This window comes from Gigantopelta aegis, chromosome 8 (assembly GCF_016097555.1).
Source record: "Gigantopelta aegis isolate Gae_Host chromosome 8, Gae_host_genome, whole genome shotgun sequence".
NCBI lineage: Eukaryota > Metazoa > Mollusca > Gastropoda > Neomphalida > Peltospiridae > Gigantopelta > Gigantopelta aegis.
The window spans coordinates 67832748-67847615 of NC_054706.1; the positions used below are offsets into that span (position 1 = coordinate 67832748).

A 14868-nucleotide genomic window follows, 5' to 3' on the forward strand; every position below is an offset into this window, starting at 1 on the left:
TGATAGCTGTTTTGGTAGGAGTGTAGTCTCGATCGCATTACATGTTTGTCTTATTTAGGTGCCACTAAAACTTTTAAAGCACTATCATAACTTGACAGTCGTTGGCATAAAACGTGGTGTAGATGGTTTTCTGCTGTCACCATGACATTTTCAGGGCCTTCGATAATTTTCTTGACATCTCTGTCAGCCATTCCTTTGTCATATTTTATGAACAAGATATCGCAAATGATTGACCAGCGGATGATTCTGGTGGCTGGTGTATGTTCATTGCTGTTTGTTACCATCATACCTTACCTGCACGTGAAATACAATCCACGAAAAACCGATTCATTTTTCTATGGTAAGAAGCATAGCACCTGTTTTTGAGAAACGGTTCGGAGAGAGAGAGAGAGAGAGAGAGAGAGAGAGAGAGAGAGAGAGAGAGAGAGAGGGGGGGGGGGGGGGGGGAGCGACGGGGGGGGGGGGGGGGGGGTAAGGCACTGGAGCATTTATAAAGTTGCTGGAATGCATTCTAAAAACTGTAATGTGCAGGGCCATAGCTAGCAGGGGGGAAAGGGGGTCAGTTGCCCTCTCCCCCCGAAAAAATTCCGGAAAGCATTATAGAAACTTAAAGCAAATTCTCTTCTTAACTGTTTAAGGAGTTTTAGACTATTAACTACTCAGTTGCCCCCCCTCAAACAAAAAATCCTAGCTACGGCCCTGATGTGATGTGATCATTCAGCATTGATTAATATTGGTACCATTGGTTTGATAGTTTGACATGCATATTAAAATCAATGCAATTAAAAGAATGTCGGGTATTAATACTAATTAAAATACACATGCAAAGTCACAGTATTGTCTCAACGCTCCATTATTTTTTAGTAATGAAGAGATGAAACCCTACTTAATTAACCAACCAAAATCACTGGTGTTAAACTCCATACTGACATATATTCACATAAAATTATTATTTAGTGGTGTATTTTAAGTAGGGGAATATCCTCGTAACTCGCCATTCCTGAAAAATAATGGGGACGAGGGCCGCTAGAGCCCCATTATTTTTCCGGAATGGAGAGTTACGAGGACATTCCTCTATACTTACTGGTACCATGTCTAGTTCATTTGATTACTTTTATAGTTTTTAGGTATTGTAACGCTGTACATTTTTCAGGAATGGAGAGTTACGAGGACATTCCCCTATACTTACTGGTACCGTGTCTAGTTCATTTGATTACTTTTATAGTTTTTAGGTATTGTAACGCTGTACATTTTTCAGGAATGGAGAGTTACGAGGACATTCCCCTATACTTACTGGTACCGTGTCTAGTTCATTTGATTACTTTTATAGTTTTTAGGTATTGTAACGCTGTACATTTTTCTTCCAGTTTTAAGTATTTTCACCTTCAGTTCGGTGATTGACTTAGTCATTGGTCTTGAAAATGACGGCCTGATTGAAAACTTTATGACGTTCTATCTGAAAGAGGGAGAACCATACCTTAAGACAGCTCATGGGACGATGATATGCTACTGGGATGGAGTGATACACTACGCTCTCTACCTGATGATCCTGGCTGCAATCAGCTGGGGGTATGACAAATAATTATATAACTTGTAATCAGCTAGAGTATGACATTAAGCCATCGGACTACAGGCTGGTAGGTACAGGGTTCGTAGCCCAGTGCCGGCTCCAACCCAGAGCAAGTTCTTAGGGGCTCAATGGGTAGGTGTAAGGCCACTACACCCTCTTCTCTCTCACTAACCAACTAACAACTAACCCACTGTACTGGACAGATAGCCCAGATAGCTGAGGTGTGTGCCCAGGACAGCATGCTTGAACCTTAATTGGATATAAGCATGAAAATAAGTTGCAATGAAAATGGGTATGACAAATAATTATATAACCTGCAATCAACTTGGGAGGCAGGTGACAAAGCGCTCACCTGATCAGCAGTCGGTATAGGATCGATCCCTGTCAGTGGGCCCACTGGATTATTTCTTGTTGCATCCAGTGCGCCATGACTGGTATATCAAAGGCCATGGTATGTGCTATCCTGTCTGTGGGATTGTGTAGTGGGTCTCTTTTCTCAAACTATATGTCAAAAATAAATTGACAGTGTGCCCTAGTGGTGTCGTTAAATAAAACAAACTTTTTGCAATCAACTGAGGGGTATGACGAATTATTATATAACTGCATGATTATGTGTCCGAATGTTTTGCCAGCTTCATAAAATTCAGAGCAGACTGGAACATTCATTGATTGGGGGGGGGGGGGCAGGGGGCAGGGGTTAATAATAGGAAATACAATTTTTATGATCTTGTGCACTCTTAAATATGTTTTTTATTTTGTTTTAGGTAATAACACTGCAATCTGTTTACTTGTAGCCAGAGTTACAGAGAAGTTGCTTTGTACTGGGTGGGGTCTCTCGCACACAGCATGCTGGTCCTCATGCCAGCAATACTAATGGGTAAGTCACATATAATTACATAACACCAAATACTGGCTCATTATTAACATTAATGTCAAGTATATTAAGGATTCAAACTTAAAAACACTTCTGAATCGATGGCAATTTTCAAATGTTTTTGCTGTCAGCAAAATACTTACCAATGAAAATATTAAACTTGCCTACTGCAGTTTTAAACCAGTAAATTATGCAACAAATATAAAAACCAAAATTATCCCTATAACCAATTGTACGAATTTTTATCCTGTGGCGAAAAACTGCCACCAGTAAAACCTCTGACATACAGCAATTCATATTGCAGGTGAGTATCGGGAAATGACTTTCAAGTCTTGTATAAGCACATAAAATGTTAGTAATTTGTTATAGTGGTTAAGCAGTTAACCTTCAATCTGGTAGGTACCATAATGATCAGACTAAGCCCACAGCTAAAGCTGATCGGGAAATGGCAAGTGTGTGGCACGGATAGCCACAAGAGACAAGCACCTGTCATGGTTGGAGAGACAAGGACCAGGAAGTAGAGGTGGACAGTGAAAGTTGTTGAAAGATAGGAGGAGTTGCCAGATTGGGAAGAAATGAGATGGAAGGAGAGAAAGAAAGGTGGGCAGTGGGATAATAAAAAAAAGAAAGATTTTGGCAGCAGTTTTCACTCAGAGGAAGTTTTAACAACTCAGTGGGGAGGTGTAAGGCCATTACACCAACTTATCTCTCCGTAATCACTAACATCTAACCATTAACCTACCATCTTGGACAGCCCAGATAGCCGAGGTGTGCCAAGGGCAATTAATGTCCTTGAACCTTTATTGGATATACACACATGAAAGTGAAGCTTAAACAAATAAAAAGTGATTCATAAATAAAGAGTATTGTTTGTTAGCATCTATATATGTTGTGTTGTCATTGCATCATAATTCAGTTGTTTTCACATATGTGCATCTATAAAAGTGTAAAGCACATTGTGACATGAATTAATTATGATGTGTGCATTAAATAAACAGATGCAGATCACTACATTGAATTAGGATAGGTTTCTATGAATCGTTGTGAATAATTTGATCGCTTGATCTAACCAGTTCAGAAAGTTTGTTTTGTTTAACGAAACCACTGGAGCATATTGATTTATTAATCATTGCCTATTAGATGTAAAAAATTTGGTAATTTTAACATATAATCTTAGAGAGGAAGCCCTGTACATAGTTCCATTAGTAGCAAGTGTTGTTTTATATGCACCATGCCACAGCCTTTGATTATCCCAGTCGTGGTGCACTGGCTGGAATGAGAAATAGCCCAATGGGCCCATCGACGAGGATCGACCCCAAACCGACCATGCATCAAGCAAGCGGTTTACCACTGAGCTACGTCCCGCCCTTAACCAGTTCAGATGCCAAAGCATATAAATATACATGTATGGTGCTAAAATCCAAAGATTTTTCTACCTATATTATAAATACAGTGAAACCTCTCCAAACCAGACATTCATGGGACCAAGTAAAAATCTACTTTTCAGGGTATTCAGTTTTCAGAGCTAGGTTCTGTTCGGTATTGATAGTTAAAGAAGGTCCAGTTTTTAGTGTTTTCACTACAGATATACATGTATTTGCATTTACCAGTTGTGGGGCCCCATGGGGTCAAGTGGACAGTTTTTAGTTTTCACTGTATATTTACACTTATCTGTTGCAGGGTCTCATGGGGTCAAATGGCCAGGTTTTAGTTTTCACTGTAGATTTACACTTATCTGTTGTGGGGCCTCATGGGGGGTCAAGTGGCCAGGTTTTAGTTTTCACTGTAGATTTACACTTATCTGTTGTGGGGCCTCATGGGGTCAAGTGGCCAGTTTTTTAGTTTTCACTGTAGATTTACACTTATCTGTTGTGGGGCCTCATGGGGTCAAGTCGCCAGTTTTTAGTTTTCACTGTATATTTACATGTATCTGTTGCAGGCTCTCATGGGGTCAAGTGGCCAGGGTTTAGTTTTCACTGTAGATTTATACTTATCGGTTGTGGGGCCTCATGGGGTCAAGTGGCCAGTTTTTAGTTTTCATTTCACTATATATTTACACTTATCTATTGTAGGGCCTCATGGAGTCAAGTGGCCAGTTTTGCTCAATATTCCATTCCTCATCATTCCATTTTTTGCTGGCGGAAAGTTTCTCAGGCAGAGACCCAGTGAGGAAGAGCACACAGAGGTTAGTTTGTAACAGTCATCAAGCACATGAACAGACATTTTAGCGGGGAGGGGAGGGGGCTTTAGACTGTGGTGAATGAAGTGTATAGAGGGATGAAGTTATGATTTCCTGAGAAATATACTGGAAAAAAGAGAGAAAATGTTCCATACCTGTCATTTGAGCAGGGGGTAGTAAAAGAAAAATTTGCTTAGGCAGGAGGGTGGATTTTGACCCCCGAAAAAACTCATGCCTGGTAATGTGTATTATTATTTTATGCCTGACCAGTTTACTGCAATGTTTTCTCTATGAATTCTTGTTTTAAATTAGAAATATTATTAGAAACATTGCATTCTGTCTCCTCCAGAAGATAAATTTTAGAACAGTCATGAATGTTGGAGAGCTCTGTTTTAGGTCTCTAATACAAGTTTTTCTTCTTCTTTGAATTCCACCTCATATCTTCTCCATCTGGCCGGTCCAATTTTTCAACTTCTTTTGCTGTCCACTTCCAGTCCTTGTCTCTTCAACAGCAACACCTGCCATTTCCCATCAACAATTGTGAATTAAACATGTTCATATTTACCATGTGTACAATATTCAAGTTAAATGGTTTTTTCATTTCAGCCATCAAAAATGATGAAACATCCGAGGATTTGGCGAAGACCTCTTGACCTGTTTCTCGTCCTATATTTTTTAGCAGCGTCATGTGTTGCCATTTTGAGGTTCACTGTGAGTGTGTCTTGTATTCTTGTGTTGTCATTACAAACATTTATGTGATTATTTAGCTATTAGAAGGGCTGGTATGTAGCCTACTGGTAGAGCACTCATCTGAAGTGCTATGGGTTATAGGATTGTGAAGTCATAAAAACATTGTAAGCTATGATGTCACTATGGTGTGTGCTACGTCATAGCCTACGAAGGTTTTACGATTTCGTAGTGCTAGGTTAGCTTCGAAAATCCCTGGTCAGGTTATTATCTCAATGAGTGCCCCATGACTGCTATGCAGGGCACAATCTTTCACATGAACCATTGTTCTCTTTGTGTATCAGTTACACTACTTCAAAAGAAATTATACAAACTGCCAGTTATGTGCATAGTTAACCGTTACATGTTAAAAAAATAATAAAAGTTGAAAACTTCATAAAAAATTAATGTAATTTTGAGGTCATTTATATATATATATTATTACGCAAATAAAAATCACATGAACAGACTTTTGGTGACTTAAGAATTATACGAACTGCCAGTCGTTTACATGGTTAACCGTTACATGTTCCAAAAATAATAAAAGTTGAAAACTTCATAAAATAATTAATGTAATTTTGAGGTCATTTATATATATATATTACTATGCAAATAAAAATCACATGAACAGACTTTTGGATATGTGTGTATCAAAGCTGTGGTAGGCTATGGATTGCTAGGCTACATGGCAGCAGATTGCTGAGATTTGGTCTCTCACTATCTAGACTATTAATTAAAATGTCGCAATAACTAATTGGTTATACAGTAGTTTAAAATATGCTGGAGTGTTGTTAAAATATTATTTCTATCTTTCCTGGTACGAGTAGCCTATGACTTGGCATTCCTTTCCTTGTGATTGTAGAACCAAGTGTGTGTACAGTTTGTGAATTTAGCAGGATTTCATGTTTCCAGGAATCCCAGATTTTGCATCTGAAGCAAAATGTTATGAAATGGAATCCCAAACTATCCATGTTACATCATTTTACATTTCAAGCAGAATCCTAAAACAAAATTTTCTTTTCAACATTACCTGTCCTCAACAAGTGCACCTCCTCCCCCCCCCCCCCCCCCCCCACACACACACACACAAGTGGTCTGGTCGGAACATCCCAACAGCCAATAGGATGGCCTAAAATTCTTCACTGTATACTCCCTGTAGTTCCGGTCATGTGACTTCAACTTCCTTCTTTTTGCTTTTGCTGTCTGGTTCGGACATGTTTTTTTTTGCTCTTTGGAGTCAAACTTTAGGGTTTTTCGTGATACTTTTATATTTTTATGGTGGATTCGTTTCCTCCATTGTCTTATTATGCTTGTCGCTATATTCTTTTGGCATATTACGCTTGTTTTTAAGTGTTATTTATTCCAAATTTCTTGTGTTTTGCTGGGTAACAATGCGTGGTCGCCACTTACAAAATGGCGTCCTTTGTTTACCACCTCTTTGCAGTTCATGGTTGTTTTTTCTTTCTATTTCACAGATTGAAAAACTATTCTAAATATCGGATGTTAGCTTATCCCGTGTCATACAAGCTTGTACTCAATGTAAGAAGTTCATGTCGGGTGACAACCCACACGACATCTGTCCTGGATGTTGTGTCCTGTGTCAGGATGAGACTCGATGTGACCGGTGTACTGGACTGTCAGCCCAGAAGTTTGCGGCCTACCTGAAGGCTATAGCTACTCACGCCAGAAAGACTGAGTCGGTTGCAGCCACGGGTTCCAGTGCGCCTTCAATCACTGAATCTGTTGCTGATGTACTGAAGACTTTGCTGCGAGCCATGCTGAAAGAGACTATGGCCTCCATTGAGGCCACCTCGTCAGAAGGGTGGATCCAGTGTCAGCGGTTTCCGGTCCAGGCCAGTCTGCTTCTGCGGTGCCGATAGATTGTCCAGTGATTTCCACCAAGTGGCCATTACCGAACGGACCGAGTCTTCCAAGAGGACCGAATCGTCCAAGCAGACCGAGTCATCTAAGCGGACCGAAGTATCCAAGTGAACCATTCATCCTGTGATCGTTCCAGGGATATCTGGTCACACCGTAGCCAGATCCATAGCCGCAGTCGTTCAATGGGTCCAGCAGTTCATCAACACTGTTCCTTGTTTGATACAGCTTCTAAGGCTTCCATGAGTACCCGACGGGACCGTCCACGGTCCGTATCTCCAGTTCTGGCCAGGACTACAGATCGTCTTGCTTGTGCTCGAGTCATGAGGGATTTCCCAGATGACGTCTCAGTGCCCACGGCAGTTGATGATACCGATGCAGCTGATCATATGACGATGAGGGACTGCCTTGCTGCAGTTTATGAGCTGCTTCCGTCGCTTCCACGTCCTCCTACACCTGCTTAGAAGGGACTGATACCCATGATAGCCGCCTGAAGACGTCCTGTGTTCCTTAGCGGCTGGAACATTTGTCTCGGAAGTTGCTGATATTCTTGATTGTGCTTTCCAGAACACTGCATCATTCGCAAGAGTATGTGGGTCATCGTTTCGACACTGATGCCAACCTGCAAACCACAGACTGCTGCAACTCACTCGACCTACGCCCGTCCCTCACTTCGATTCAGATCAGCGATTTTGACTTGACGCTTCCGGTGTGTCTTTATTGGCGAACCTGGGAGACTCTTTGCGGCGAGCAGTTCATCACGTCTATTTTGAAGAACGGATATCACCTGCAATTGTCTGTAGACCCTCCCTTGACGCTTACACCTCGAGAGAAGTTCCACTCGGCTGCACACATTCAGGTTCTTCAAGACTCTGTCAACAAATTACTGGAGAAGGGTGCCGTCTACAGAATTCCATTGGCAGACTTAACACCAGCCTTCTACTCGGACATCTTTCTCGTCTTGAAGAAAGATTCGAGGGACTTGCGGATGATCCACAACATGGCTTACTTCAACGACCATTACTTGGATCCTCCACCTGCCTTCAAGATGCTCACTGTTCGCAATGTGCTCACTGTGGTTCATCCAGAAGATTGGCTGACTTCCCTCGATCTGAAGGATGCTTATCATCCCGCATTCCACCGTTATCTGAGGTCCATCCATCAAGGCAGTCATTACGAATGGACAGTCCTGCCCTTTGGGATCTCCGTGGCTCCATGGCTGTTTACGAGAATTACAGATCCGGTGTCGCAGTTCCTTCACCACAGAGGTATCTGCTTTTACCCGTACCTGGACGATTGCCTGATGAAGTCTCGTTCCAAGACTCAGCTCTCGATCCATGTCAACTACGTCCTGAAGTTCCTTCTGTCTCTGGTGGATAATCAACTTAGAGAAGTCTCGGTTACATCCATCGCAGGACTTACAGTTCATCAGTGCCCATCTGCGACCAGATCTCGGCCTTGTTCAGGTTCCCGTCGATCGTTGGACGAATATACAGTTCATGATCACCAGAGCCTTGGTGTCTGAGATGTCTTTCCAAGAGTGGCCCATGCGTGTGCTGTAACCTCACCGTGGTGCAGGGGTGTAACATTCTCTTTGAGAATGGCCAATACAGCACAAATTGAAGTTTAGAGTAAAATTCGGTGTCCGTAAAATTCGGTGATATTTGTATTTGTATTTTTGCGCGGTTCTTTACACTGTTTTTGTTTGAACCTTGAATTTTTGTATTGATGTTGATCATCACTTTATTTATTTGCATTACCATAGTTTGACACCCAGTGGCCGATGTGTTTTTCGTGCTGGGGTGTCGTTAAACATTCATTCATTCATTCCAAGAGTGGCAGAGTCTTCTGGGTCTCTTAACATCAGCGTAAGACTTGACGCTCAGAGGTCAACTCCAGTTGTGCCGAATCCAGATGTTCCTGAATCCTTACATCCAGTTCAATGACTCACACTTGAAGATTGTCTGCCAGTCGACCTGCAGCCCAGTCTCTGTTGGTGGCAACGCTGATCGAACGTCTTAGACGGAGTCTCTTTGCGGCCCTTCCAAGCAACTCACCATCTCTTTGCAGATGCGTCTTTAGAAGGTTGGGGAGCTCATCTCAGCGACCAGACGCTGTCTGGGCTGTGGTCTCCAGAAAAAGCCGATCTACACATCAATCTACTGGAGATGTTAGCCGTTTACAACGCAAGTCCTCCACTGGCGTCCGAGGTTGATTGGAGCGTCCCTGATGGTAGCCACCGACAGTGTTTCCATGGCAGCTTACATCAGTCGACAGGGCAGTACACACTCCAGCAGTCTTCTGCAGATGATGTTTCGCCTGTACGACCTGGTGGACAGCATTCCACTGCAGATCCGTGCTCGACACATTCCGGGGGTATCCATTGTCTATCCCGTCCATCATCTCCGCAGTCAGCCGAATGGATGTTGCATCCAAAGGCCTTTCGATGGGTTTGCAACCAGCTTTGGACACCAAACATCGATTTGTTTGCCACACGGTTCAACCATCAGCTTACATCTACGTCCAGTCCCAGATCCAGACGCCTTAGATCTAGATGCCTTGGCCATCAGCTGGAATCAGATGGACGCTTACACATTTCCACCTCCAATCCTGCTGCCCAAGGTGTTGCTGAGATTTCAGCAGTTCCATTGTCCAATGTGGCCAACGAGAATGTGGTTTCCAGACCTAATCAGGCTCGCCGACCCACATCCTCTACCTCTACCAGATTGGGATCATCTGCTGTGGCATCCAACATCAAGGTTACACCATCCGCATCTTCGCTTGTTGCAGCTACACCCGTGGACATTATCACCAAGGGCTTGAAGAAGAAGGAGTTTTCTTCCATGACTTCTGCGGCTATTTTGTTGGCTCATTGTTCGTCTACTACTGCTGCATATAATGTCCGATGGCTGTGTTTCCACTGATGGTGCATCCGGCAGAAACTCCGACCTCAGACTATTCCTGTGCCTCGTCTTGCAGACTTCCTGATGTATCTTCGTATGTGTCTGAAGCTCATAGGGTCAACCATTGCCGGGTACGTGTCTGTGATTGCTACGGTTTGTGATCCAGCCACTACTGCGAAGCTGTCTACCATCCCTGAGATACATAAGATGATCAAGGGGTTTAAGCTGGAAGATCAAGTCCATCGCTTTCGTCCACCGAAGTGGGATTTGAATCTGGTCTTGCGGTCCTTGACGTCGACACCATATGAGCCTCTAGAAGAGTCATCCTTGGAAGCGTTAACATGGAAAACTGTCTTCTTGCTGGGTTTCGCTACAGCTGCATGGGTTTCCGAGCTTCATGCCTTAGATGTGGACCTGGTCCGGTTTCACCGTGAGCGCAGTTCCGTTACCTTGGGGCTCCTTATGAACTTCGTGGCCAAGAATCAGCTGCCTGATCAAGCTCCTTGATCCTACGTGGTTCAAGCCTTGTCATCCATTGTGGGTCCGGACAGTGTGGAAGATTTATCCTTGTGTCCGGTGAGAGCTTTGCATCACTACATAGAGAGATCTTGCTCGTTCCATCAATGCTGTTCGAGATTGTTCCTTTCCTGTCACCAAAGTCATCTGAAAGACATTACCAAGAATACTGTCTCTACTTGGATCCGGTCTACGATCCTGACTGCATAACCAGAAGGAAGGTTTGGCTGCACAGAGTTTGGTGAACACTAGCCGTCCTCGTCATCTTTGAGCTGCTGTTGACTTCTAGACTGCACACCGAGATGTCTATCGAATCAACAGGTGAGGACTTGCTAAGACTTTTGTTCTTTTAACATGCACTGGTGCTGGAACTTTTGTCTGGATAACATTTGCCTTGCACTGCACTTGGCCATATGTTTCCTAACTGGACTAACTTTTCTTTGGTGTACTGGACAGAAAACACCCAGGGGATTGTTCAGTTCAGTGTTCTGATGGATGCATCCATACTATGTTGTTGCTTTTTTTTACTAACACTCCAATACGTTGGGAGGTTACCTAATACCTGCATCCCTAGTGGTTCCGTCTTTCCACTCGTGTTCCATGTGTTTTTAGGGATCGTCCTTGCCACTACTGACGGATGCCGCCTTTTCTGGTCATTGTTACTAACATCACCTGCATGCTGAATGCTGTACATGTTGAGGACAGGTAATGTTGAAAAGAAATGAAGAAAACTTGGAGTGTTTTCTCTTTTATAGATACATTACCTGTCCACAAGGATTTATTCCCGCCCTCCCCTCCCCTCTTCCTGTTCTCCGTTGATGCGCTCATGGAAAAAGTAGGAAGTTGAAGTCACATGACCGGAACAACAGGGAGCATACAGTGAAGAATTTTAGGCCATCCCATTGGCTGTTGGGATGTTCGGACCAGACCACTTGTGGTGGGGGGGGGGGGGGGGGGGGGGTGCACTTGTTGAGGACAGGTAATGTATCTATAATAGAGAAAACACTCCAAGTTTTCTCCATTCCTAAATTCAGTGCATCTTGTTAATTTGTCTACTCATGACCCTATTTTTTTCTGCTGAGTTTAGGGTTGATCCACAATTAAATTACAGATGGAGGGATATAACAATTCATTTCAATATTCACCAGCTTCAAACTTAAACTTTATTTAAACCAGGTATGCATAAAGACAAATTGTAGCAGACATATAAGACATAAAATGATAATTATGACATCTTCCCCATGTGACCAATCATGGAACAACCATTAATACAGTTTATTAATGTGTCTTAATGTTCCTGAATCCATGATCTTTACATGTATATCACTTGATTTAATTTCAGGCCGCGTTTGGAGGTAAGGTTGAGTTAGCTGAGCGGTATGCTCAGAAGTACGAGCCGTATCTGATGGAGAGCAGCAAATACGCGGCTGCCCAGATGGCCGTCTACCTCTTCTTCTTCCTGCCATACTATGCGGGAAGCATCTATGCCCTCATCTTCCCCGGCGAGAGCTGGATGAGCGACTGGTCGTTGATTCATGCTGGAGCAGCGGCACAGGTCAGATAATCTCATTACAGGCACATAGGCAGAGTTTCAGTGGAAAGGCAGGGATGGGTTTAGGTGGGGGCTGAAGGGGATCAGGCTCCCCTATTTGTGATGTGTTAATTAATTTTGCTTTTGTATTTATAAGGTCGGGAGTCTTGTAGATCAAAGCCACAAAATCTTATTAATTAATATTTTGCTCCCAGCTTGATAAAAAATCCTGGGAGGGGTGTATGATGGCAGTAAAAACAATGAAGAATGAATCTTTTTGTGAAAATGTTAACAAGGTGTGTTTTATAAAGTTTTTTTGTCCCATGGGGATGTATAAGCACTCTCCATATATCCATTCTCTCTGACCCAAAGTATAGGTCTGTATTCAAATAAAATTCATCAGCTGTGGCATACCGCTTGATTCAGGTAACGACCAAAATTTTGTTCGTAGTAAACCAGCCCATCATTTTATTAGCAGGCCAGTCAGTAATAGCATTTTATTGGGTCCTTTTATAAAAAAAAATCTTTTCATTATTATGGTTGACATACAAGGAATTTATAGCCATTTTTATGAGTTTGTCGTGTTCAACAGCATTATTGCTCTAAAGATTGGCCTAATCAATAAATGTTTCAACAGGTTTTTATTATTTTATTATTTTATCTCTGTTTACACTAGGGCTGTTCCAGGATTGATTGTGTGGGAGACGGGTTTGTTTGTTTTGTTTAACGACACCACTAGAACACATTGATTTATTAATCATCGACTATTGGATGTCAAACATTTGGTAATTTTGATACTTTTGAATTATAGTCTTAGAGGAAACCTACTACATTTTTTATATTATCAGTGAGGAATGTTTTATATGCCCCTTCCCAATGATAGGACAGCACTTACCATGGTGTTTGATATACCAGTTGTGGTGCAGGGAGATGGGTGTCACTGAAATTATTATTTTGTATCTGGTGGGTCTGCTACAAATTTTGTTCTTCATGTATGAATACAGGATTTACATAAAATTAATTTTTTGGATGACAGAGTATACAGAAAAATGTTACCTCCTGCCTCCCTCATAAATAATGAAACAGTCCTTAGTGTACCTGACCGGCCTCAGTGGTGTAATGGTTAAGCCATCAGCTGTGAGGCTGATAGGTAATGGGTTCACATCCTAGTACCGGCTCCCAACCAGAATTAAAGTTAAAGTTTGTTTTGTTTAACAACACCACTAGAGCACATTGATTTATTAATCATCGGCTGTTGGATGTCAGACATTTGGTAATTTGAGGACGGTTAATTTTAATATTTATCAATGGAAAAGCACTTTTAAAAAAAAAATCAAAAAAGATTTTTGTTAATAACATCACTAGAACAGACTGATATATCAGCTATTGGATGTCAAACATTTGGTAATTCTGACAGTCTTAGAGAAGAAACCCCCTACATTTTTCCATTAGTAACAAGGGATCTTTTATATGCACCATCCCACAGACAGGATGGCACATAACACAGCCTTTGATATATCAGTTGTGGTGCACTGGCTGAAACGAGAAATAGCCCAATGGGCCCACGGATGGGAATTGATCCCAAACTGACTGCGCATCCCAACCAGAGAAGATTTTAACTGCTCAGTGGAAAGCTGTAAGGCCACAACTTATCTCTTACAAACAACGAACCGCTAACCCGCTGCCCTGGACAGACAAGCCAAATAGCCAAGTTGTGTGCCCAGGACAGCATGCTTGAACCTCTATCATGATGAAATAAAGAAGAAAATAAATTGAAATGAAATGAAAATGAAAGTGTACCTGAAATTAATCATTTACATAGCTAATCACCTGTGATTAATTTCTTTTATTGTTTTACTTCCAGGCTCAGTTTTCACACATGGGCTCATCGGTACACTACAGGACACCCTATGTACACCGGGTCCCACAGAACATGAAAGCCAGGGCGGTGTTCTGGGTGGTGAATGTCCTGCTGTTCGCAGTGCCCCAGCTGATGGCGTACAGGTGTACGAATGAGCCGTCGTTTTTCCAGAAAGCCAACAAGACAGTGGTCATTTCAGAAGAGTCGGAGAAGAACAGAAAAAAGAAATAAAAGCTCATGGTTGTAACATGATGTAACCAGGCCTGTAGGAACAATATCTAAATGGAGGGGCAACAATTTCCACCGGGGGTGCTGACAACAGCCAGATTTTTATCTTTATTTATATAAAGTAGGACCAGAAATGTACATTTTCATCCTCAAGTGGAGGGAGGGAAGGCACGGGCTCCACACCCCCACCACCCCCCAGTCCTGTGGGCCTGGCTACTGTAATTCATCATTAGAAGAATATATACTTTCTCAAGTTGGATCACATAAGGGACCATACAAAAGTTATTTAATAACAGAGGTTGTCTGTGTGTTTGTATGTGAAGGAAGGAAGGAAATGTTTTACTTACTTTTTTATTTACGGTTATATAGCGTCGGACATATGGTTAAGGACCACATATACTAGTATATTGAGAGAGAAAACCCGCTATCGCCACTTCATGGGCTACTCTTTTCGATTAGCAGCAAGGGATCTTTTATTTGCACCATCCCATAGACAGGATAGCACATACCATGGCCTTTGATGTACCAGTCATGGTGCACTGGCCGGAACGAGAAATAGCCCAATGGGCCCACTGACAGGGATCGATCCCAAACCGACCGTG

At 42.4% G+C, this 14868-nt stretch overlaps 1 protein-coding gene across 1 annotated transcript; it reads left to right on the forward strand.

Annotated features, from left to right (window-relative positions):
- The first annotated feature begins 63 nt into the window (after window positions 1–63).
- On the forward strand, window positions 64–14691 carry LOC121379195 (transmembrane 6 superfamily member 1-like). The gene is made up of 7 exons (XM_041507694.1): window positions 64–340; window positions 1368–1569; window positions 2365–2447; window positions 4517–4629; window positions 5230–5334; window positions 11989–12201; window positions 14042–14691. Exons 1-7 carry the CDS (start codon window positions 142–144, stop codon window positions 14267–14269), a joined length of 1143 nt encoding a protein of 380 aa, XP_041363628.1. The 5' UTR covers window positions 64–141; the 3' UTR covers window positions 14270–14691.
- The last annotated feature ends 177 nt before the right edge of the window (window positions 14692–14868 follow it).